The sequence below is a fragment of the Notamacropus eugenii genome, chromosome 6 (genome assembly GCF_028372415.1).
Source record: "Notamacropus eugenii isolate mMacEug1 chromosome 6, mMacEug1.pri_v2, whole genome shotgun sequence".
In the NCBI taxonomy this organism is placed as follows: Eukaryota; Metazoa; Chordata; class Mammalia; order Diprotodontia; family Macropodidae; genus Notamacropus; species Notamacropus eugenii.
Window position 1 is genome coordinate 327006037 of NC_092877.1, and position 25325 is coordinate 327031361.

Below are 25325 nucleotides of genomic sequence, written 5' to 3' on the forward strand. Positions count from 1 at the left end.
TTAATATGTTCATTTAAAGTCCCATAGACTAATTTTACAAGAAGGTGGTTAAATTTTTTGTAGAATTGAACAAAATGGTATGATGATTTCTAATATTTTCTTCTTTTGAAATGTATAATCCCTTATAGTTTCCACTCTGGTATTTCTGTTCTTTTGAATGTACCCTATACTTTTTTATAAGTTTTCACTTACTGCTAATGTGCACTAATAGATATGAGACAATCTATTCTATAAATTCCTCAATAAAATAAACTGCCATTAAGAATTGTGTCCTTCCTTTTTTTTTAAAGTGTGTACTGTCCTCACTAAAAAAAAAAAAAAAAATTAGACCAACATTTTGATTACGAGTGCCAACCTACAGAAAAAGGGGGATTGTATAGGCTTGTTTTAAAGAACACCAGCTAACATCAGTAAGGGAGCCACTCACAATCTACCTGGTCAATTGTACCCAACACCACATAGTAAAAGCAGGCATCTTGGACTCATTGTCACCATGGTAGCCAGATGTACACAAGACCACAATTCAGTAACCAAACTCTGTGTACTCCTAGGAGAAGGTAAACTCCCTGAGGACAGAAGTTGTCATTTCTCATTACATATCTGTAGAAATTTAGACGGTATAAGAATGGAGATTGATGAAAGCAAGGGCTAATTCAATTCAACTCAATCATATTAAAGAAACATGTATAACCCCATCTCAAAATCCATCTGTGTGAGGCTCTCCTCACTGATGGAGACTTATTACCCAATTCTATAGGTTCAAAGTTGGCAAGAATTTGAGACAAAAGAGATCCTGGTTATCTATGTATATACATATGCATACATACACACACACATATATACATACACATATATCATATATACATACACATATGCACACATGTCATATATATATATATACATATATATGTATATCTGTATACTTTTTCTTATTTCTGCTTGCTTTTGGCTTGGATAAGTGGGTTTATTTGCTATTTGCTACATATATTCATTGTAGAACTCTTTGGTGGGGAGTCAAGATTTGAATACATACATATATGTATATATACACACATACACATCTATACATATATATACACATACATATATATATACATCTGTATATTTCATATAGATGTGTGTGTATATATATATCCCCATTAAGGAACAGTGATTGAGGAGCTCAGTTTGAACTTAAAAGTTATTTCTTCTTGTCTAACTGTTAAGGGTAGATAGATAAAATTTTAGACTAATACCTTCTTTCTTGAGCTCTCTGAAGAGAGCAGAGTGATCAGCCTCTGGCCCCAACTTCTAGATCCCTTCCTGGAAGGAGTTAAAGCATCCCTTGAAGAAGGATGAGGAGAAAATATAAAGATTCATTCTCTTCATAAGCCACCTCTAGACATACCCATGTGGGCTCTCATAAATTACATGGCCAACAATGCCCCACCCCCCCAACCTCACCCATGCACATGCATTGAGTGCTTACCACATATGAGGTATTTGGCTAGGTAACAGGTAGACAAAGACAAAAATGTCAATCTCTGCCCTCAAATTTACAGGCCACTAGGGGCAGGACTTTGCTGGAGCCAGCTCAAACTGATCTCTGAGCAGCTTGTTGAATTTTCAGTGTGACCATTTATACCTTAGAAATTGGCACATGCTCTTGACTTATTTTGTTGATTATCTGGACTTAGAGAGATGAAGAAAATGCTAAAAATGCAGAGTAAATGTAAAAGTGTGTCATGCTTATGCCCCTCCCCCCATTCCAGAGAGCTGGTTGTTAAACATTTACTAACATATTCCTGGCTTGGTATATATAAATAAAATACAAAATAGAGTTTGACAAGATCCCCTCCTTCTCCCGCCAAAAAAGAAAGAAAAACAGCAAGACAAAATGTCCTGGGAAAATCTGATGAGGGACAGAGAACTTTTAGCTGGGATGATGCCAAGCCTAGAGGCCTGTATTGGGCTACCCGAGTCTTCCTTACCTCACCTCCCGAGGTTGTCGGCTGGCCACGCCGGATGCACGTATGAGAGAAAGGACGTTCCAGAGTCAAACAGGGGTTGAGCTTTATTACAAGGTTTCGGTTACAAGTGCAGGGGGTCTTCTTTCTTAGGACGAAGAGGGGGAGATTTCCTAAGGAAGCTAAGCTTAAGGGATTGGAAGTAGAAGTACAAGCAGGGAGAGAGGGGGAGGGGAGAGAGGAAAGAAAAGAAGCGGAGCCCTACTTTTCTCTTTGGCTCCACACGTGCTAAGAGAGCTTTTAGGCTTCCTCAATCCTACTTAATCTTCAGCCACACAGTTTGCATCTCAATACCATGCTGTTAGGTAACTAGGTGTGCTCCAATCCGGGATGACCTCGAGGGCAGGGAGACTCCACCCATCAGGTATCTCCGGGGGAGAGGCTGAGATACCCGAGCTAGCCCAGCTAGCTCGGTCTGACCTTCTCGAACCCCCGCTGTTCATGGAGGGCCTCGTAAGACTCTAAGATTTAGAAGTCCCACTTTTACCCGCCCGAGACTGTCCACACGGATTTGAGCTTCCAGTCCCAACAGGATGAATGTAGGAGTTGGGATGAATGGGGGAAGAAAGTAGAAAAAGCTGCATGGAGAAGACAGTATCTGAACTAGATCTTGAAGGATGAGAAAGATAAAGGAAGGAAAGCATTCCAAGAATATGAGATGAGCTATGCAAATACAGAGGCAGAAGAGAGTGAGATGAGATGTGAAATGTAGCTAGTTTCCATTAAAGAGTGATCCTTTTCCTGTCCCTTGTCTTAACCCTTTCCATAACACTTGATTTAATTTACAGAGAAGACAAAGTAATACAGTATTCCCAGACGGCCATGGCCTTTTGGAAAAGAAAGCATCTAGACCATATTTTTCTCCCTGTTTGCAGTCCCTAGCCTCTTTTTCATTGAATTATCCTTGGGAAGGGACTTTGAGAGGTCATTTAATGAAAGAGAAATATGGAATCTTGAGGTAGAAGGGTCCTTTAAGTTTGGTTGGTCTAACTTCTCACCAGCATAGGCATCTGCTGTCCAGCATCATTGACAGGTGGTCACTGCTGCTTGAAGAATTATACTATTGGGCAGCTCACTGCCTCCTGAAACATCTTTCATTATTGGACAGCTGAGGTTCCCTTTCCTTAATGAGTACAGGAATCAGCCAGTAAGGGCCAGTCCAATTCGTGAGGCACAGATTTGTAGAAAATTCTGACACTTGAGTACTTTGTTATCATGCACAACCACTGTGAGTTAGTCTAAATGGATTTTTTCTCTGTTTGGTGGGGAGAGGCATTTGAGGAGACTTGTCAGAATACGAGATTTACCGGACAATGTGATCCTGAGGAGACTTAGAGGGAAAACTTATAAAAGGGTCAGAAGAGGTTTCAGTTAGATCTCTGCCTAATAGTGTGAATACTAAATAGTAACTGCTTCTCTTTTGGCCAGGAACCCTGAGGGTCTTTCCCACCCAGTTTGATTTTTTTTTTTTAAAGGGGTCATGCCTTGAGTAACTACTTAAAGGGGCCTATTCACTGAATGGGCTTTATCTCAAAGTGAGAACCTGAAAAGACCTTAGCCTAAAAGGACCAGGGTCTCCCATTGCATCCTGGGCCATCTCCAGTTGTCCTGATGAATTATCTGGCCACTAGACCCAGATGACTAAGGAGAAGTGGGATTGGTGACCTTGCAGAGCCTCTCTTACTCAACTCAAAGTCAACTGCAAGTCATGTCATTATCTTGATGTCATGGTCCTCTTCAAGAGCTAAGGACAAACAGATCTCTGCCTAATTAAGTTCTTAATAAGCCTTGTTTCACTTCTGTTTCTCCTGCAACTGCCAACCCTTTCTATCTGTTTAGAAGACATTACTTGTTATCACAATTGTTCTCCTTCTCTGACTAGGTCAGTCAACTCTTCCTTTCCCACTCTCTTGCACTCCTTTGGATTTCTCCATCATACCCCAGCATGCTCCATTGTGCCCTTGTATATAACTTCCTTTTCCCTCTTGTTATTTTTAGATCTCTCTTGTGTGTTGTCTCCCCCACTAGTTTACAGTAAACTGTTGAGATCTGCCATTGTTAATTTTTGTATTGGTATCCTCAGGCTTAGTATAATGGTTCTGTAGCAGCATGTCTGACATCTCTTGTCCAACCCATACTTGAAAAAAAGAATCCCAACTATAATGTAGCCAGCAAGTGGCAATCCAGCTTTATCTCATCCATCAAACTAACTATCAACCCCCAAGAAACATCTACACCCACCTTCCTCTTGGGCCCAAAGACTGCCCTCATCCCTGATAGGAGTCAGTGATAGAACAAAGTATTTACTGAGGGCCACCTCCTCTGGACCTATGGAAGAATGGCTAAGCCAGAGCAAGTCTAAGTTTAAGCAGTTGGCACCATCATTCAAATAGAGGGAGAAACATAGGGAAGTGAGTGGTGACCAGGGAAGAGTGTTTTGGTCTCAGAAGTCAAAGGGATGGAGGATGAAACAATAGGGCAACTGAACAACTGTTATTATTTCCTTCTAATGTTGTGATTCCAGAAATCTGCGGACTCTTGCCAATAAACCTGTGCCCTGCATACATGCATTCTGCCTCTGATCTGAAATTTAAAAAAAAAATCTGTTATAAGTTCTGAACTCTCTCTCTTCTTCCCCATCTCACACTACAGAAGGCCACCATTTGATGCAGATTTATAATGTGAAACCATATTATAGTATACTTTCTCAGGTCTTTCTTTGGAGGTAGATAGCATCTTGATTTCATAGGTCCTTTTTTGAAAGAGTGGAATGCCTTTGTACTTGTAAACTGCCTCATCATTATCCTGACCATTTAATTTTTGGAGTGAGCAGTAGTGGTAGTTAGGCCTTAAAGTCACAGTTGGGTTCTTTCCTCTCATAGTTGCAGACTCCAATTTAATTTGTCATGCTGACTTTTCAGGAACAAGCACTAATGATCAACAAAAATTACCCATGGAAGGTTAGAAAAAGTTTTTTCACACTTAAAAATATTTATTTAGCACCAATAGTCATTTGATAATGAAGGTCAATTAATAAATAGACAATATTCTTAAAGACCCACTGGATAGGATTTCAGGAAATCTCCCTCTTTTGAGAGGGTAGAATAAAGAGATTTCAGAAACTCTTTCCAGTAGGTCCTTTGTTTCTAGAAAATGATAAAACAATGAGATAATGGAAGAGAGTGCAGCTGAGGCTTATGGGTCACTCTGGGTGTGAAGGTCAGAGTCAGGAGTAGCACCCTGAGGAGTTTCTGAAAAGCACTCTAGTGCTTTAGTCTCCTGACAACATAGTTTGATAGATGAAATAAAGGAACCACTGGTTGGGCACCCCATTAAGTGATAATTTCTGAGCAGCATTTCAGCAATTCAGGGTTTTCAGACATGGGCAAAGATGGCTGCATTTCCAGAAGAATTCTAAGTAGTGCAGAGGATGTGCTTAATTGCAGAGGAGGAAGAATGATGCAATGATGAATGTTTTCATGGGAGCTGTTTGTTTTGGTGAGAGCAGACATTTGTCAGGAGGAAATTCCGGCTGGTCCATTTTGTAATTTATAAGGAGAGAGAATGTTCTTCAGATCCTTAGGTTGTCAAAAAGCTTCAGTTTTCCTGAGTGGTACAGTTGATGTTTAGAAATCTGTTCTTCATTGGATCCACTTAGAAAGGCTATATTAATCAGGGTGACCAAATCTCTTACTAGCACTGAATTTGACCTGAGGTCAGTTAGAGATGTTGTCCAAAGGGACTGAGATTGATGATGGTTTCAGAAAGGTCCACTGGAATCTAGTCAGTCCATATCTTGATTCAAGGTTATTAATCAATTTTCAAAAATCAGTCAAAGTAATTTTCAACAAAAAACTGAGACCAATGTAGGCAGAGCTAAAGCTTTGTTGATTCAATATGTTCTTCTGGCGATGTCTCACTTGAGTTTGCATTGGTGACAGCAGCTACTTTCTCTTTTTGGCATTTGGTGGAATAGATTTTATAAATACTTCTCACTATGAAAATTCCAGCAATGACTGAAAAATAGCTTCCATAAATCAGGAACTGGAAAAACAAAATAGATTTGGTTACTCACACACATACTCTGCTGAAACAATGATGCTATTGGTTTGGTTAGAGTATAGGCACTAGTGGGACCAAGGTCACATATAGGATCTCTTCACGGAATGGTTATAATGACATTTGGTCAGTCAAGAAACATTAAATGCTTACTATATGTCACTGTGTTAAAATAGGTCCCTGCCCTCAAGAAAAGTCACATTATATTGGGGATATTGCATATAAATATAATGTACATAAGATACAGATAATATAAATGGAAAGTAATTTCAGAGGAAAAAAAATTAGCAGTAAGAGAAACTGGACAAAAGTACTTGGAGAAGTTGGGATTTGACCTGAGTCTTGAAGGAAGTTGAGGGACCATGATGTAGAGAGAATTGAGGAGGGAGGGCATTCCAGGTATGAGTAACAGTGAAAAAGGCCCAGAGTTGGGAGATGGGGGGTATTATGTGTGAGAAATTCCAAATATAGCTAAAACAGAGTATGTGGATGGAGAATAAAGTATAAAAAAAATAGAAAGGTAGGAAAGAGATTATTAAGGGCTTTAAATGCCAAACAGAACCTCATTTCCAAATCCTTTAGGATATGTAACTCAAATCTGTTGCTCTGTGAATGCATTGTCAGCTATAAGTACAATGCATCACTACTATGGGAAAAAATCTCATAGAACAAGTGTTTCCATCAGAAGGACACTACATTATGGAATATAAAGTATAGATTTCTAACTTTCACTGGATTTAATAGAATGTTAAAGGGGAAAAGAACCTTAGAAACCATGTATTTCAACTTCGCAAATTTTAGAGATGAGGAGTCAAAAGCCAAAGAGAATTTAAAAAGTTTGCCCAAAGACAAAGAAGAGAAAACAGTAGTATATATGAACCTAAGTGGTCAGATTCCAAGTCTGAAGCTCACTCTTTGAAATCCATATCAAAATATATCCTTGCTGCCCTCCCCTATCCCTAGTAGCTCTTTTTAATTAGTTTCAACAGATAAGAGATTGGCTGCCGGATCCTGACCATTAGAATCACCCCCAGATTATGCAATCAGACCACTTGAAGTAATAAAAGTGAACTGTGTTGCTCCCAACACTTCCCTTTGTGGGAAAGACCTAGTCTTGGTCTGTAACTACTTCTGCGCTAAGTAAGTACCCACAGAAAACTGGAGCTTTGGGCTTATGAGAAATGTTATAACTCTTTAAAAACTCAAACTTATTAGGCTGGGTTTGTGATCATGGAAAAACAAAAATAAAGCCCCCATTGAAGACACTTGCTCATAGCATATAATATGCTTGTGAATATATGAATGTATAAATTGACAAATATGTGAGCCAATAAGTCTGTTAGTGTAGGGAATTCCAGTAATTTCCTTAAACTTAGGGGTGGGCTAGAATCAATTTAAAGCTCAAGAGAGCCAGTGATTAAATTTTCACTGAGAACACTTAGACCCTGGAGATCCACCACTGCTACAAATAAAGGCATGATTTATCATATTGTAGGTTTTTTAGACTTAGTGATGGAGAAAATGTTACTAGTGTAGGTTAAATTTAAAAGAGTGTGCATTTTCCCCCCCACAGAGCTCATTGTTAAAACACTTACCAGCACTTCAGTGCTTAAAACCTCATTAAAAATCAATGTGACTAAGTATTTTGGATCTAGATGGAACCTTTGAGGTCACTTGGTTCAAATTCCTCATTTTGTATTTGAGGAAACAAGTGGACCAGATAGGTAAAGCAATTACGTAAGGTCAAACACAGTAAAAACAGAGCTGATATCCATTTTAAAAAAAACGTGTGATGGAATATCCAAGCCATGGTTGCACTACATTTTTTTTTAAAGCATTCTGTTCTGTCTTGTATTGGGTATTTTATATCTTCCTATAGATAGTTTCCCTTAGGAATTATTTTCCCATTTCCATGCATTTTATTTCATCTGGTTTAACATTTTAACAAAAATATCCATCATCAGATGACTAATCTAATAGACTCTGAAACTCAGGGCTCATTTGACTTCCTTACTTAAGACTGAGTGGGATGGTTTGGTGCCAAGTGGGACTAGGAATGTCATAGAGACAGTCTACATTACCCTCAGAGGACCATCCAAATGGGAGCAGCTGGTGTTCTCATTTCAAAGAACCACTTTGCCATAATTTTTCATCTCTAATATTTTGTCATCTCAGCTTTGTTTTCATTTTTTCATATGAAATACTATTTTTGGGAGGGATACTTAAAACAGGAGTGCTAAGAGTGAAGTCTGGGCTGGGGGTGGTGGTAGGGCTGATGGGAAAATCTGAATGTAGCGGGAAGAATATGCCTACCAACTGCAAGTGGATTTCCCATTCAATCAATTAGCAGTACTAGAGACTAAGCACTGTGGATTAAAGAATAAAAGCAATCCTTGCCTTCAAGGTGCTTAGCTTCAAATAGAAGAGATATGTTCTTAAATAGGTGTATTAAACATACATACTGGATAGCTGAAAAATAACTGTCAAGAGGAAGTCACTAGCATATGGGGGAACCAGTAAAGCCCTCCTGCTGAAAGTAGTATTTGAGTTGAGTCTTGAAGGATCTTGGGACAATGAGGCAGAAATGGGGAGAACATTCCCAAAATGGAACGGGGTGGGGGAGGGGGAAATGAAGTCTCCTGTGTGAGGAACAACAAGTAGGCTGTTTCATAAAATGGGTGGAGTAGAATAAGGGGGCTAGATTGTGTTTTGATTCTGTAAGTAATGGAGACCAATTAGAAGAGTATTACAATGGACAGGTGGAAATTGACAAAACTGTGTCTGACTAGAAAGCAGGGACAATGTCTAAGACATGCTGTGGAAAAGGAAACACAATTAGGCAATATCCCTCAAGGTTCCTGATAGGGTGAGTGAAAAGTAAGGAGGCAAGAATGATATCAGTTTTACAGACTGGGGACTGGAAGGACAAGGGTGTGTACTCATTAGTAATAGGAAAGTTGGGAAGAAGGAACTTGGGAGGAAAGATAATGACTTCTGTTTTGGACATTTGAATGTGAAATGACTATGGGGATATAAAAAAGGCAGTTGGTAGGTGGGATTGGAACTCAAAGAGACTCTAGAGCTGGATATACCTGGGCATCATCTGCATAGAGATGATAAATCAATGGAAACTGATGAGACTGCTAAGTGAGAGAATATATAGAGAAAAAAAGAGCCCAGGGCAAAGATTTAGGGGGCATCCACAGTAAATGAGTGTGATATGGTTGAAAAATTTTGAGATGGGCCTGTGGCAGTGATCTATAGAGAGTGAACCATTACCACCCAAACATAAGAACATGAGATCATATTACTTAAAGCTGGAAGAGACATTAAAGCATTTAGTCTTTTAGTCTAAAGCATTAAAGTCATTTAGCATTAAAGTCATTTAGTCTCCATCAATTGGGGAATGGTGAAACAAGTTGTGGTATATAATTGTGATGGAATACTATTGTGTTTTAAGAAATAATGAGCAGGATGCTTTCAGAAAAAAACCTGGTAAGACATATAAATTGATGCAAAGTGAAGTAAGCAAAACCATGAGAACATTTTACACTGCAACAGCAATATTGTACAATGATCAACTGAATGACTTAGCTATTCTCAGCAATACAATGATTGAAGACAACTCCGAAAGACTTGATGAAATGCAAATGAATGTTGAAAACTAAATAATTAGAATGTCTAAGGCAGGATTCCATTCCCAGCTCCAAATCTAGCAGTCTTTATCTTCCACCTAGCTGTGTAGTTACAGCTCTGCTACCCATCTCCAGTAGAATTTGATTAATGAAACTTACCTGAATGTCGATGTGCAGACTAAGACCTCTAGCATCAACTACAATTAATGTCATTATGGTTTGAATCACTAAGGCCAAGAAGGTATTGACTCCAAAAACTAAAGCATAGCGCTCCATGCTGAGGTTTACTGCAATCTGAAATCTAACATGATATATAAATAGTCAATAACATCATCAATATCAATACCAGCATCATTATACTAATAACACCAAATAAAGTAAGAGCAAAAGATGGATTTTTTTGTTGGTCTTATACTCAGGGTTTTTAAGGGAGGTAAATCATTGTCCTAATGGGGAGGTCTACCCTCCTTTCAATCATCTACCAGAAAAAATGAATGAATGGTGAAGTGGAAGAAAAATTAAGGGTGGAAGACTGAAGAGCGGAAAAACTGAATTAGCTGTTAAAGCTCTGTTCCTTCTCTTTTGGCCTGACATGGCGCATGCCTGTATTACCAGCTCCTGGGGAAGCTGATGGTGGCAGATCTCCTGAGCTTGGAAGTTGAGCTATAATAGTGTTAAAGCTGTTCAGTCTAAATCTGGGATCAATTAAATTGCATAAGGAAGGACAAACCAACCCAAGTCAGAAACAGGTCAAGTCAAAGCTTCCATGTTGATCAGTAAGGAATTTTGGACTGAGTAGCCTCTTCTAGCCTTGGCAAGAAAGAGAGAACCAACCTCAAAATAAAAAGAGCCCTATTATTCAAAACCAAGAAGTAGTAGCACAGGACATATTGGATACGGTGTGGGAATTGATGTCAGGAAGACCTATGTTCAAACTGCACCTGAGACACAAGTCATTTAATTTCTCTGTATTTTACAACTTATTTACTAAGTCAGACTATATACTGTTCAGAAGAGGGGTCCTGAAATCAGATGATTCATATATTCAGAATCTTTAGAAAACTCTTGAGGTTGCATATCAATTAATTCCCCACGTATTTTGGATAGTCTTTTACTGATAATACTTGATGAAAGCATTTTTTCCCCATTCTAGTATTTCTTCTATTTTTAAATCCTGCAATCTTGGGAAGAATGAGGCCATTTCTCTTAAAATGGGCTATAAATGGGCTATTAATTTGTTGAATGAATTAACTGAAATCTCAAATTAACAGAAAAAAAAATCAAACTACACATGAAGCATAAATTGAACCAGAGTAAGTCATCCCAATGGAAAATTACAAAATCCAGGACACAAAATGAGGTCTCACAAGGATCCTACTAAACAATCCCTGTAAAGAACCTATGATTTGTTATCCTGGGTTACTTCCATGTTGGAACCTCCCTTCACAACCAGGTAGGAAGTTAAGTGATTTGTTCAACCACACAAGTGCCAGAGGTGAGACCTGAACCCAAGTCTTCTGGATTCCACACCTAGTACTCCATTGAACCAAGATATCTTTATTATTTGTATTTTCCTAGTTTTTTTTTTATAATCAGCTTGTTTTCCTCAAAACATATATTAGAGTGCTTTTTTAGAGGTTAGAGTTGAAACAAGAAACAAGTTTTTCTCTTGGCATGCAGACTGTCCCTTGCAAATCTTGATTCATTTTGTCAGGTTGAGACAAGATCTGAAAGGGCAGTGGTTTTGTGAACACTTAGATCGGTAGGCTGGCACTGGAGGCCCTGAAGTGACCAACTTTTTCTTTTTCTTTTTAAGTACATGTAATCCCTTGCCAGCACACCAAAGAAAATCCTTAACCCTCCCTTGAAGGATCATTAACTTGTCAACCTCCTATGTGGGTGTTAGGAGTACAGTGGGACAGAGTGCTCTAACACTGACCAAGACAGTATACTTACAGACCCTGTGCCTGTATGTTAACTCTAAATATGGAACAAACACTTGGATAATTTTCATTGTTCCAAGTTGCATGGGCAAGATGACCTTGAATTTATAAGTTAAAGTACCATGTGAACTTTTGCATAAGATTTATGGTTGGAATATCACTGATAAAAGTCTGATATCCAAGTTAGGTGGGGAGTCACTTGAATTTTAAGGCCAAAATATTGTTCAGTTGTGTCCAATTCTTTGTGACCCTATTTGGGATTTTCTTGGCATGGATACTGGAATGGTTTGCCATTTCCTTCTCCAGATCATTTTACAGATGAGGAACTGAGACAAATAGGGGTTAGTGACTTGCCCAGGGTCACACAGCTAGTATGTGTCTGAGGCCAAATTTGACTTCCTGATTTCAGCCTTGGTTCTCTATCCATTGAGCCACCGATCTGCCCTGAGACCAAGGTCCATTCCCCAATTAATAGTCATTCTATAGATGTTATCTGTCTATGATTCTTGAAGAGAACCATGACAGAGAGGTGATACCAAGACATGCAAGTGAATTAGATTTAAGTGAGTTAGGGCTGTTTAAAAATCACCAATCTCATTTTCTCCCCTTTGAAGCCATCTGAGTCTCATGGCAAGATATAGATCAGGACACAAGACGTAATAACCCTGGATGCACTGGGAGACCTTGGCCTTTTTAAGCTAAGGTCTTTAGCAGGTCTTAGTTTGGTTGAGGCAAAGCCCATTCAGTAATTAAGGCTAAGTAAGAAATGAGACAGAATGAGCTCTTTACCTAATTAAAAAATTAAAAAAAAAATCAACCTGGGAGGGTAAGACCCTCAGGGTTTCTGGCCTAAACAGAAATAATTGCTTTTTACATTCACTAGGAGTCAATCCAGTCCCAAAGCAATGACTAAGTAGGGCTTGACCTGGGACTTATGTTCAGAGTGATTTGGGTTTAAGGCTTTGTCCTCAAGAATAAAAGGTTTCAGTGATCAAAATTTACATTCCCCTTGGGTAGAGCATCAACAAGTAAACCAACCATATGAAAAAGTGTTTCTAATCAGTAACACAGAAAGAGAAATGTGAATTAAGGCAACATTCAAGTTTTACTTCACACTTGTCCAATTGGCTGGGATATTTATATCCTATTGGTCAAGCAATGAATCAATTCAAACATCTTAGAAACTTACATGATCTTTAAGGATGCATCTGACTCTAATTTGTGATCCTGTTAAGTCTATGATTTTCCTTCTATATAATGTTTGGAGAATAAGCTTGATGTTTTCCATAGACTTTTAGACTGTCAGAAGTCCATGGCACCAAAAACTTAAGTTAAGACGCCCTTTATCTCTTTGTATACCTAGCACATGGTAAACATTTAATCAATTTTCATTTATAACTTCATTCAAAGAACTGAAAAATGCATGGGTAGGCATGGATGTACTTCCTATCTTTGGTTTTTTTTTTTCAGTTGGGTTCTGATTCAAGACTGTGGAGACTGAACTTTCAAAGGTAAAGTTTATGAAAGATGTTATGGGAGTGAGAGAGTCTGACTATCTATCTTCTCTAAAGAAGCTTAAACTGAGGGTTTCCTCCACACAGCTTTGAAATAGACCTTGCAGAGCTGGAGAAAGAATAGGGTTTATTTCCCAGAAAAGACCATGGGAAGGTCCTTGGATTATAGACTGAGTTGGAAGGTGTGTCCTAGTTGAACTTTAATGCAAATTAATGAGTGGTAGAGCTAGGATATTATTGATGATTATTTTATCACTGATCAGAGTTACCAAATAGGAAATTGTGAGCAATGAACACCTTGTCCCTTCAGGTCCCCCCCATATCATGGAGGACCATTTTCATATCTGAAAATGCTCTTTTAATAATTTCCTTATAGCATATAGCATATTTTGGCTTTCTTTATGAATCAGGGTGGGCCCTGGCTTCTTCTGTGTTTTCAAAAACATCTGTAGGATTGATCTTTACATAATGTCTGTATCTAGATCTCTACTGGGCATCTTTATTTCATTTTCCTGAGAACATTTTTAAAGCTGGTTTCACAAAGAGGTAGGTATGTTAGGATTACCCAATGAGAGATCAGGACTCAAAGAAACCTTACCAGTGAGCACACAATGGAATCATATCCTCTTATGATAATTTGCAAAACAAAATCAAAACCAGAACCTGCTGACACACATCCTTGCCAAACTTATTGTTCAATACAATTGACCTTTTCCTAATGTCATCATCCTCAGCAAAATTCAGAGAAAGTACCAAGGTAAATTATTTCTTGTACAGCTTCTGACAATAAAACGAAGAAGCATTCAAGACAGATCTCAGTCATTAAAATGGTGCTGCTATGCAAAGGAAGAGAAGGGGGTATTCTCTATAAATTATAAATTAGACAAATTTAAGAGAAACATAGTTATATTACTTACACTGCGATGGTTATGAGAAGCATATAAACTGTTTTGAAAATCAAAAAGCCAGCATAACACAGCCAGATGTTATCGGTGTAATGCATGAGGAACAGTGAACCAGCATCTACAACTGAGAAGATTCCTAAAGCCAGTTCTCCAAAAATATCCCAGTTGATTTTCACATAGCCCACAGCAAAGGCTGCTACAGCACCTGCAAGGAAGGGAATAAAGACCAGTTTATTATTTGTTCCAATCTAGGAAACACCCATTTGAAAAAAAAATCAAAAATCATGTTTAAGAATTTATGATTGTAAAATCATAATTCTAGAGCTGGAGGGATCAAAGACAGTTTGTAGAAGGCTATTTTATTGCTCACCTCCCTAGGCTTCCATTGCTTTAAATGAGTGATTGGTCCAAGGTCATATAGGTAAACAGGGAAGATTTGAACCCGGATAGTCTGATTCTGAATATAGCACAAAACGTATGAGAAGGACAAGAACACTGACAATGATGAAAATTAAGAAAGGCTTCCTGGAGGAGGTGACAGCTAAAACAATGTTTAGGCTAAAGGGATGCTATGAGATTAAGATGAAGACTTTCCAGACATGGAAAGTCTACTATATATAATATAGTAAAGGCAAAGTCCCTTTAGGATTTTGGATTGACAAAAATCCACTCTGTTAAAAATTCCTGTTTTTCTTGCCAATAATGAAATGTTTTGTCCCAGGGTATGTTGAGGCTTGAAGGGGATATTATCTTCCAGTCCAGAACCAGCACAGCTCACATGAGGAAAATGAGCCCCAGAGACTGAAACCCAGCTAGTAAGCAGCTGAGTTGGAACTAAACATGAAGGTCATCTAGTCTCCCAGTGACATGCTGGCTCTTTTTTACTACTGCATTCAGTCCTTTCTCTTAAGGGAGAGTTTCTCATTTTTTCCCCCTCTTTTGGAGATAATTAAGAACCTTAATTTTTCTCTACTTTCCAGCAAAAGTTCCATATGTCTACCAAGCACTGTGCTGGTAAATGTTTAAGAACCAGCTCTGGGGGGAAAATGTAGCAGCACACATTTAAAATTTTATTTGCACTGCTAACATTTTCTCCCATTACTTTAAATCTAGACATTGACAAAATAAATCAAGTCCTGATTTGTAGCATATGCTGATTTCTGAGGCGTAAAAACATTCCAGATCTCACAATCTAATTCTACCTGAATTCATACATCCTTTTCCTATATATACATGAAACGCCAAAGCTTTTTTTTTGCTTCTAGATTCCTTATGGTTGCAAGGTCTCTATACTTGCTCTCTGCCTCTCATTTTCAGTAACCAATCCTCTGACTATATGTATTAGGGCTGTGGATCATGCAGTTAAGTTTTTTAGGCAAAATTCCTACTAGTCTTCTGCTTGGTCCCTTGTAGGTGTGGCCAAATTTTTGGCCTGCCTTAATCTTAGGTCTGCCAATTAGTCAAAAAAAATTTTATTAAGGTGCTGAGTGCTCAGGATATGGGCAAAAGAAGGCAATTGGAAAAGACAGTGTACGTATACAGGCATGCCAATAAGTATGCATATGTATGCAAATATAATTAATGCTAATTGAAGAGTTTACATAGGAAATTGAAAGCAGTTAAGAGTTCTTTTCAATACAAAGAGGTGGAAATATCTATGTTTAGAAGGGGGGGGCCCTTTAAAGACAGGCTTTTATGACAGTGAAATTTTGATCCAGTTTAAACACAGGCTAGGTAATAATGTCTGGGAAGGAAAATGGATATAGTTTCTGTCCAGAAACAGGTACAGAAAATCAAAAGGGAAGGAAACGCGTCCAAGTGAAGCAACCAGAAAGAATAGTCCTCAACTTCTAAGGCTCAAACGAGACGCTCAGAGGATGGGTTTGACAATGGTTTCCTAAAAATGTCAATAAAGGCATGGGTGTGGAACCACGTGATTTCCTAGAAAAATATCTTCAAAGTCTCCTTTGATTTTCAATTAGGAAAATAAACATCTCTATTGTTTAGTTAACTTCCAAAGTTAGATGAAGTGCCTCCAAAGTGCCAGGCACTGTGCTGACCATTTAGGGAACCAAAGAAAAGCAAAAATAAAATAAAAATCAATAAAAACCAATCCCTGCTCTCAGAAGCTCAAAGAAATAATGGAGGAGACTATATGCAAACAACTATGTACAAAGGGTTTCATTGGTATAGGGAAATCCTGGATGAGGCAACTACCAATACATACTAGGAACTGTTCTTATTTCTTATGTAGCTAGGTGATCCAGAGAGTATGCTATTTGCTTCAATTTCCTGAACTGTAAAAATATGGAGATAATAGTACCCATTTCCCTCCCTCCTTCCTTGGTTAACTCATAGATAGTAGTAGCTGGAGACACTTAGGGAATGTGCTCCAAAAAAAAAAAATAGTACCTCGTATACAGGAACCATTTCATTTTTGTCTTTATGTAACTATTTACTTATAGTTAACATTTTGTGCCTACTAGGTACCACGCACTGTCAGCACTTTACAAATGTAATCTCATTTGATCCTCACAACAACCTGAGAAGTAGATGCCATTATCCTCATTTTACAATTTAGGAAACTGAAGCAGAGCACTATTCATTGGTTCACCTAGCTTCATTTATTTGTATCCCCAATGATTGTGGTATTACCTGATAATTGACTGAATGAGAGTGTTGAAAAAGCAAGCTCCAGCTTTGTCTACCCACCTCCAAATGTGGCAACAGCTTCTACTGCTCCATTATACACCTGAGAACTTTGAGATGGTGCCTTGTGATCCCACAGAAGCTGGACGTAGTTTAACACTTGGTTAAAGCCGGCAGTGGCAGAAGCCCACCAAATGGACCAGAATAAAAGACATTTGATCGAGTAGCACTCTTTCAAGTCTTGACACCACAGCAGAAAAACTCTCAGCACCTGGTTTCCTTGTGGGTCAGCTGATTGGCTTTGCTGTTTTTCTGATTTGGCAGATGATTCTAAAATGACACAGCCTTGGCCTTCTTGGCTGACGGATGAGCTCCTGTTACTAGGCATCTCGAGAGCTACTGCATCATTGTCTGGTGATCCTTGAGTTTTTGTTGCCACCTTTTTATGGAAGAACATGCTTTTCTGGGGCATTGGCAGAAAAAATGAGAAAACGAATGCTACAGAGACAGAAACCATTGTTATAACATTGAGATAAAAGTAAGATACATTTGCTAGGGAAACTAAGAGCTGGCTCAGGACAGAAGCTACAGTATATCCCACTAGCGAGACACTTCTACAATAGCTTGTTACTTTCTGGTAGTGTTCCGTAGTGACCACACTGTAAATATAGGAGTAGTAGGCCACCTCTGTGGCTGTGACCATCCCGTAGAAAAATTCCAAGATCTGCATGGCTAACAATCCTTGGGCAAATAAAAGCATTAACCAGGTAATCAAAAAGCTAACTCCTTGTAAGATGATGATGGGCTTATACCGGAGGTAATCAGTCAGCACAAACACAGGAAATAACAGCACCAAATAAGAGTATGTCCAAACTGGAAACATCTGATTGGAGACCTGTGAGGTCACAAAAAACACAGAATATGGCAATGAGAAAACTCAGTTTCAAGTACATGAAAGACAGTGAATTAATAATAGCTAATGTTTTTATCTATCTAGACGTAGGCATACGTAAATGTACGCACACATCTTTGTATCTCTGCCAGGAAAACTCCAAATGAGGTCATCAAGAGTTGGATATGACTGAAATGACTGAAAGGCATTTTTATAGCATTGGCTATGTGCCAGGCACCGGGCTGAGCACTTTACAAATAATGTCTCCTTTGAAATTAAAGAAATCAATGAAATTAATGAAATCAATGAAACCTAGAATGTGTAGCTTGACCCAGTATAAAATTTCTAATCCAGTTTGGTATCTTTTGAATTCTTACCATCAGTGAGCAGAGGAGTGGAAAGCAGATTTTTCCAAGAGCCAGATTTGGAAAGTTGACAGACCTCCATGGTGACCATTTACATGGTGTATTCCGTAGATTATCAGAAGGGAACTCTTGGTCTCGGAAATTTTTTCCTGGTTTGCTGTTTCCCATACATTTTCTTCCTCTGTAGCTCTGTACAGGCCATTATTACCCATGCCTTAGATTAATTTCTTCCTCACCTGCCTCCTTGATTGGCTAGGAATTCCATTTAAGGCTCACCTTACGTTTCAACTCAAGCCTTGAGTTTTCTGGGTGCTTTCTCCCTCATATTAGCTCAAATATTTCTGCTTATTTATTAGTTCCTCCACATCCCCTGTGTAAGCTATTTGAGAATACAGACCATATTTTTTTACATTACCCCTTAAGCCACCACTATGCTCTATATACAGTAGATATTTGATAAGCACTTGGATTGTTGTCAAATTATTTTGTTTATATAGGCAAACAGCAATCAATATTTATTGTAGGTGCAGAGGATAGCAGAAAGGAAGGAATCCACTGGGTAAAAGCTGAACCCAGACACCTGCCCTGTGGTAATATAATAACACTGTACTACTCTTAAGAACAAGATGCTATTTAAAAAAGAAAAGTGGTTTCCTACAGGAATGAAGTTTTATCTTTCTTGAATGATTGGCTTGCCATGGTAGAAATTAATTTGCCCTAATCATTTAGGGACTGCATATCTATCTTGTCTATCCACACATATGTAAAAACACATACATATATAATACATGCATGTACATATAAAACATACCTGATGTGTATATATATATGCATATATATGTATATGGAGAGATAGATACAGATATGTATGTATCTATTTCTATATTGAATTTTGCCTATCTTCTTTTAAAATAAATTCTCATTGTTACCTTTCGCTTTTTCTATCACTGACATTGACACACATTCTTAACCTGGGGTAAGTGAACTTGTTTTAAAATGTAGATATAGATAGATATATAGATAGCTATTTCTATTTCTATATATTGATATCCTTTGCAATTCTGTGTATTTTATCCATTTAAAAATTATTCTGAAATTGGGTCCATAGGCTTCAGACAGTCAAAGGGATTCCTGAGATGAAAAAAGACTAAGTCTGGCTTACGTAGAAAATCATCCTGGCATAGCAAATAGATAAACTATTTTGGATCCAGAAGCAAATGGGTTAAAGAGCAAGACTTATTGATTCTAATTCAGGGCAAATCACTTAACCTCTCAGTGCTCTAGGCAACACCTTAAGTCTCTCAGCTATAAAAGAAAACTGAGCCATTATTGGTAGAGGGAGTTGTCACCTAGGAGAGAGAAAGTGAAATCAGGCCCAGTTCCTATCACTTTCTCTCACCTAATTTCCTAAGGGTTTCCCTCTCCTCTCCCAGGAAGAATAAAAAAGGTGAGCAGTTCAGAAATCAACTGTGACTTTCCATACCCATAGTCCCTCATTTTGGCAAAGAAGTTGGGGTAGGGGCAGAAGGAATGTGCTTTTCTCATCTGTCTTTTTCATCCTACTATATGCCTCAGTTTCCTCATCTATAAAAGTGGGATAATAGCACCCTCTCAGGGTTATTGTATCAAATGACTTATTTGTAAAGCACTTAGCAGTGCCTAGCACATAGTAGACACTAGCAATAGTCTCACCCTCATCAGCATTTTAGAACCTACTGCTGCAGGGCTTAAGCTAAAGTTGAAGTCCTAAGACTCCAGAAGTGGAATCCTGGCTCCACTTGTCTGACCTTGGACAAATCCACTATCTATTCTTCCCCATTTCCTTATCGGTAAAAATGGGGAGGAGGGTTGGACTAGGTGACCTCTAAGGTATCTTCCAGTTCTAGACCCATCAGCCTAGGAGGATGAGTGGAGCAGAAAACTGCATTTCTTTTAGAATTTGCCACATCTCAAAATGAAGCAGGAACTCAGATGCTATTAGTAACTCTGGAGAGGAAGACAGGCTGGAGGGGCCCAAGACCATTCTAAAAAGGTTGTTGATAAGGCCTAAAGAGAATGAAATGTTTCTCCTAATCTTTCTGTTTACAAAACAGTGGAAAGACAGCCAAAGAATTTCTATAAGATAGAAAATGATTAACAGTGTTATCTTCTTTCTTGGGGCAAATTCTTTCCAGTATTTTGTTCCAGTGTTTTTGTTAAACAGGTACTCTCAATTGGGAAGTGACTTTTTGAGTGAAAAGTAATGGAATCCAAGGGGAGCTGGTATCTTGTCCTTGTAAACTTTTTGAAGGCCTGAGGAACAGCCCTAGCTGTGTGACAATATGGGGTTCTTGTGGACACCAGTTCTTTTTGGAAGGAGCTAAGTCACTAAATTTCTCTTACAACAAATACTAGAAAATCCTTCAACTTGTTTACTTAAGGTGAGTTAAAGGGATGGGACAGGATTCTTGGTTGTAACTTGAGAGCAAGAGGGAGTTCAGTTCATGTAGAACTGACAGTCCTCCAGCTCCTCCCTCAATATAACAAACATGCTCTTGGTTCTGAATAAACTTGTCATTTGACTTACCTGATCAAGGGTAAGATTTTTATCTGGTCCAGTTAAGTAAGGTACGAGAAATGGTTCTGATAGCTTCATCATGGAGAAAAACCCGTAGATACAGAGGATGGTGGTGGGGAAAATCCAGGACTGACGCATAGCTCTAAAGCTATCCATGGTTGTTTAGGCTGCAATAAAGCAAAGACCATGAATAAAGACTGACACTTGAAGATTCTCCCATAAGGATAAATCTAAATTTCTTTGCAAAAAAAAAAAAAATGGGGGATTACTTCTCCAAGCTATGCTCAATAGTGGAATCAACCCACGGGGCAAAAAGACAGAACTGAAAAAAGAGTTACCTTGAGAATTTACTTCTCTTGACTCCTTGGAAATAAACAATAACTTCACAACAGAGAGGGGCAATATTGTTTCTGGCGTCTTCAGCTAGATTTGAGGCAGATTCCTGAGGAATGAAGATTACCAAGCAGAGACCCTTTTATTCCTGTGTACAGAGCATCATAAAACTCTAGAGATTCTGGGAAAGGAGGCACTATCCATGTCTTTTAGTCCAACTTCCTCATTTGACAAGTAAAGAAGTAGATGTGAGTTAAAGTGATGAGATCAAGGTCACAAAGGGAGTAAGGAAAGTCTTTTGCACATGCTCAAAGTATATTGTTCCTAGGGCAGAAAACTCATGCAGGAGAAAGATTAAAGCAAAGATAATATAGACCCACAACTGAAGCCTTACCCCAGGACATCAAAATCCAGGGGGTGGGGGTTGGAGTGTAGACTTTCTCTCTGATCCCTCAATTTTCTCTCAGGTGTTAATTACTCCCTTCTCCTATCCCATCTTGACCTCTTGGTGAGGTAATTCAATTATTAATTCATTGTCCTCTCTCAAGTCCTTCCCCCCTTGGTCACATCACCAATCTTGCCAAGCCTCAGTCTTAGATTATTCTCATCAAGTACTGCTTTTGTTTTACCCATGAAAGTGGAGAAAATCATGAAACTATGTTGACCTTACGGTCTCAGGGATGGGGGAGGGGAGAGAAAGAGAGAGGGATAGAATTTGTAACTCAAAAGTTTAAATAAAAACGTTAAACATTTTTTTTTGAAAGAAAGTGAATTTTTCGTCTGTTTTCTTTCGCAACATGATTATTATGGAATGTTTTACATGGCTACACAATGTATAACCTATATTGAATTGCTTGCTTTTTTTTTGTTTAAAGAGGAGGCCAAATTATTATGTTAGAATTTGAATACAACCAATTTTTCAGTCATTAAAGCAGTTAGAAATGCTTTAAAATTACTGGATCTTGAACAAACGCAAAGTTAACCTTGGTAAAAGTGGAAATAATAGTTTTACCAATATTTGCAATCAGAAAGCAGAAATCTATTTTAGAGCAACACATAAACCCCATGCTTATAATGATTGTGCCACAGAGTTAAAATTTCAGTAGTACATTTTGCAAATTGTTCACGTTTAGGTCTTCACCTTGAAATGAGATAACTGTTTCTCCTTGAAAAGTTCTCAAAATACCTTGTGCAAATGCATCAGTCATCCATGTGCCTTAGCACACGTAAAACTTTTCCATTTTATATATACAAAACATCTACCATTTTAGGCAGTGCAAAATGCTTTCATAACAAAACTGTAATGTACCTCTCAGGATATGAACAATATGCACATACTACATGGTATACAGTATTTACAAAATATAAAACACAAGTTTGTTTGAGTGACATTTTAAAACTGTCTTTTGCACTTCTGGTCACAAGGCAAGTATCAGTTTCTGTACTGATTTTTTAAAAGTATCCAGAAACCTTGAAAACCTATGGTTTTTTGTACATAGTATGAATCTGGAGACTAAGCTTGAACTTTTAAGAGAGTTTTCAAATGTACTGCCATCAGCTCCCTATTTTGGCTGGAATTTTCAAAAGTGCTCCCCATCCAGTGACTTGGAGGTTTTGGAAGGATGCTAGGAGATGGTGAATCACTAAACTTTGCCCCAGCATAATTTCCCTTTTGACTCACTTCAGTTTGAAAAGCTGATTTCTTCAGATTCATGTTTCTGATGTTCTCAGTATTTTTAAAAGGCTTTTTCTCCTGCTTCTGAATGACTTCCGATGCTACAGAATCCTGCCAAAAGTTATTTTCATTTCTTTTTGCAGAGCTGATCTTGGTTAGTGGTATGTTACATTTGCTTTTCTGTCTGTTAGTCTTTGGTTGTTCACACAAATGTATACTGCGAACAAGTTGGCCAGGGGGAATGATAATCTTCTCAGACTTTCCCATCTCTGATTGAAAACTTCCTTTCTGGCCGGCTGCGGGGGGCTGGCCGCAGCGGCGCCGGGCAGCGGGTTCCCCGGGATGGCAGCGGAGCTCGACTCCTCGGCCCGCGCTCCCGGAGCAGGGCTGGGGGGCGCGGCAACGGCGGGCGCAGGGGCTCTACCCGGGCTGCCTCCACCCTCGAGACTCGGCCGGTGCTGCTGGTACTGGTGACAGCGGCTGGGGAGCTGTCCCGCCGAATTGCTTGCTTTCTTAATGGGGAGGTGGAGAAGGGGGAAGGGTGAGAAATTGGAACTCAAAGTTTTAATAACGAATGTTAAAAATTGTTTTTATATGTAACTGGGGAAAAACAAAAAACTAAATAAATTTATTTTTTCTTAAAAAGACTACTAAAAGAAAAAAAAGAAACTATGCTGTCTGGCTCCAGTATGAATAGATATGACATAGTCTGAACTGGGTCCTCACCAATGGAAAGCAATCATTTTACATCTCCTTAATTAACTAACCGTCTCACTCCCCATAGAGTCTCTTCCAAACTTTTTTCATCCTTCCTTAAATCTCCCATGGGTAGCCTTCTCCGTATCCTCTCAGGTGAGAGCCTAGCCTTACTAAAAGTTGAGGCTCTTGCTTCAGAGTTGCTCCCCTCCTTCTCCTCTCATATCATATAGACACCTTATTTCCATATCTCCTTTACTGCTGTCTTACACTAAGAGGTGGCCCTTCTCATGGCCAAGGCTAACTCCCTACAGGAAGCAGATTACTCTTATCTTCAGTCTCCCCTAGTCTGCTCAATGCTTCCCAAATGCCTACAGACTTGCCCCTCTCAGCACCATCCTCAAAAACTCTCACTCAATCCATTTTTGCAAGCTTTTAAAAAAATCTTTTAAAAAAAATTTCCTTCTTAAAAATCTCTTTTTCTCTACTGCTTTTGTGGCTTAATGCCTTAAGAAGATAGCCTACAATAGATGCCCCTCCTTCCTTTCCCCTCACTCTGGTCTTGTCTGTCACTCTATAGTCTTTCTTAGGACCTCCCCATTCAATGGAAATTGCCCTTGGCAAAGTAGCTATTTCCTAATTACCAAATTCCATGGCCTCTTCTCAGTCCCCATCCTTGAGTTCTCTGCAGCCTTTGACACTAGAATTCAAGACAGTCTGCGGGATCACCTTCTTTTCATGTTCTCTTCTGGGGTACTACACTAGATTTTTCTGAGACTGCTATTTTCTACTTCCCTTCCTTTTTCTTTTTTGCATTGATTAGCCAACTTTAGGTCCCAGGCCAGGCCCCACTTGTTCAGTGTGGGAGCCCAGACTGGCTCACAATGAATGTAAATAGCAATTGTTTCAATTCTGACCACAAACCCTGAGGATCTTCCCCTCCCAGATTGATTTTTTTTTTGACTGGGTAAAGATGCCATTCTCTGCCTCATTTCTTTTTAAGCCTTACTCACTGAATGGGCTTTGCCTCACTTACACTGAGACCTGCTAAAGACCTTAGCTTAAAAGGTTCAAGGTCTCCCATTGCATCCAGTCACCCTGATCTATATCTGGCCACTGGATGCAGATGGCTCTGGAGGAGAAAGTGGGTTCGGTTGGTGACTTTGCACAGCCCTCCCTCACTTCAATCCAATTCACTTGCATGTCATGGAATCACCTCCCTGATGTCAGGGTCCTGTTCAGAAAATTGAGGACAAACATTCCTCTCCTACTGTTGGATTACTTCTTATCTTTAGTTGGGTCTTCTTCCATATCACACCAGCTAAAACATAGGTTTCTGTACAGAGATATGTCCTGGGTTCTTTTCTCTTCTCCCTCTATATTTATTTGGCTCGGTGATCTTACCTCTCATAGATTCAACTATTATCTCTATGAAGATGATTCCGAAACTTGTCCAGCCCCTATCTTCTCTATCGACCTCCAGTTTCCCTTCTCAAACTGCCTATTAGACTTCTTGACTGAACATTTCCCAAACCTAATTCATTACCTTTCTCCCGAAACCCTCCCTTCATCCCACCTTCCCTGTAACTGTCAAAGGTACCACCAACCTCCTAGTCATCCATACTAATAATCACCCTAGACCTTTCTCACGCTCCCATCTCCAATTATTGCCAAGACCTATTGATTTTACCTTGGTAATTTCTCTTGCATGCACCCCCTTCTTTCCTCTGATATGGTCAACGTCCTAGTGCAGGCCCTAATCTCTTCACGCCTGGTTGGTCTATCTGCTACCAGTCTTTCTCCACTCCAGTTTATCCTCCATGCAGCGGTCAAAGTGATTTCCCTAAAGCACAGATGAGGCAGAAGCTCATGGCAGACAGGATGCAGGATGTGAGAGAAGAGACAGAATGTGACCAGCCAGGAAGTGCTCAAGAAGACCATGCATGGATGCCCCCCACCTTACATTCACAAATCATCCCAGACTACCAGCCATTCCAGAACAGCTGCCCTTCCTCTTTCTTGTTCCCCTACTTTATCTGTACACATTCACAAAGACATCCAACTTCCCTGAATCTCAGTTTATCTGCAATTGTGTG

At 39.0% G+C, this 25325-nt stretch overlaps 2 protein-coding genes across 2 annotated transcripts in view; both read right to left on the minus strand.

Annotated features, from left to right (window-relative positions):
- Positions 1-4977: 4977 nt before the first annotated feature.
- The window catches only part of SLC19A3 (solute carrier family 19 member 3), a 39084-nt gene continuing 18736 nt past the window's right edge, over positions 4978-25325 (minus strand). Inside the window, exons 2-7 of the mRNA XM_072618071.1 lie at positions 20864-20967; positions 20535-20692; positions 16775-17606; positions 14075-14267; positions 9860-10001; positions 4978-6050 (exon numbers count right to left, since the gene is read on the minus strand). Coding sequence (XP_072474172.1) covers positions 5883-6050; positions 9860-10001; positions 14075-14267; positions 16775-17606; positions 20535-20681 — 1482 coding nt within the window. The 5' untranslated portion in view covers positions 20682-20692; positions 20864-20967 and the 3' untranslated portion in view covers positions 4978-5882. The remainder of the gene's footprint in view (positions 6051-9859; positions 10002-14074; positions 14268-16774; positions 17607-20534; positions 20693-20863; positions 20968-25325) is intronic.
- Positions 22370-24360, minus strand: LOC140509937 (proline-rich nuclear receptor coactivator 1-like). The gene is given in 3 exon segments (XM_072618072.1): positions 22370-22811; positions 22814-23045; positions 23874-24360. Coding segments are annotated over 3 exon segments (702 nt in total). The 5' UTR covers positions 23904-24360; the 3' UTR covers positions 22370-22371.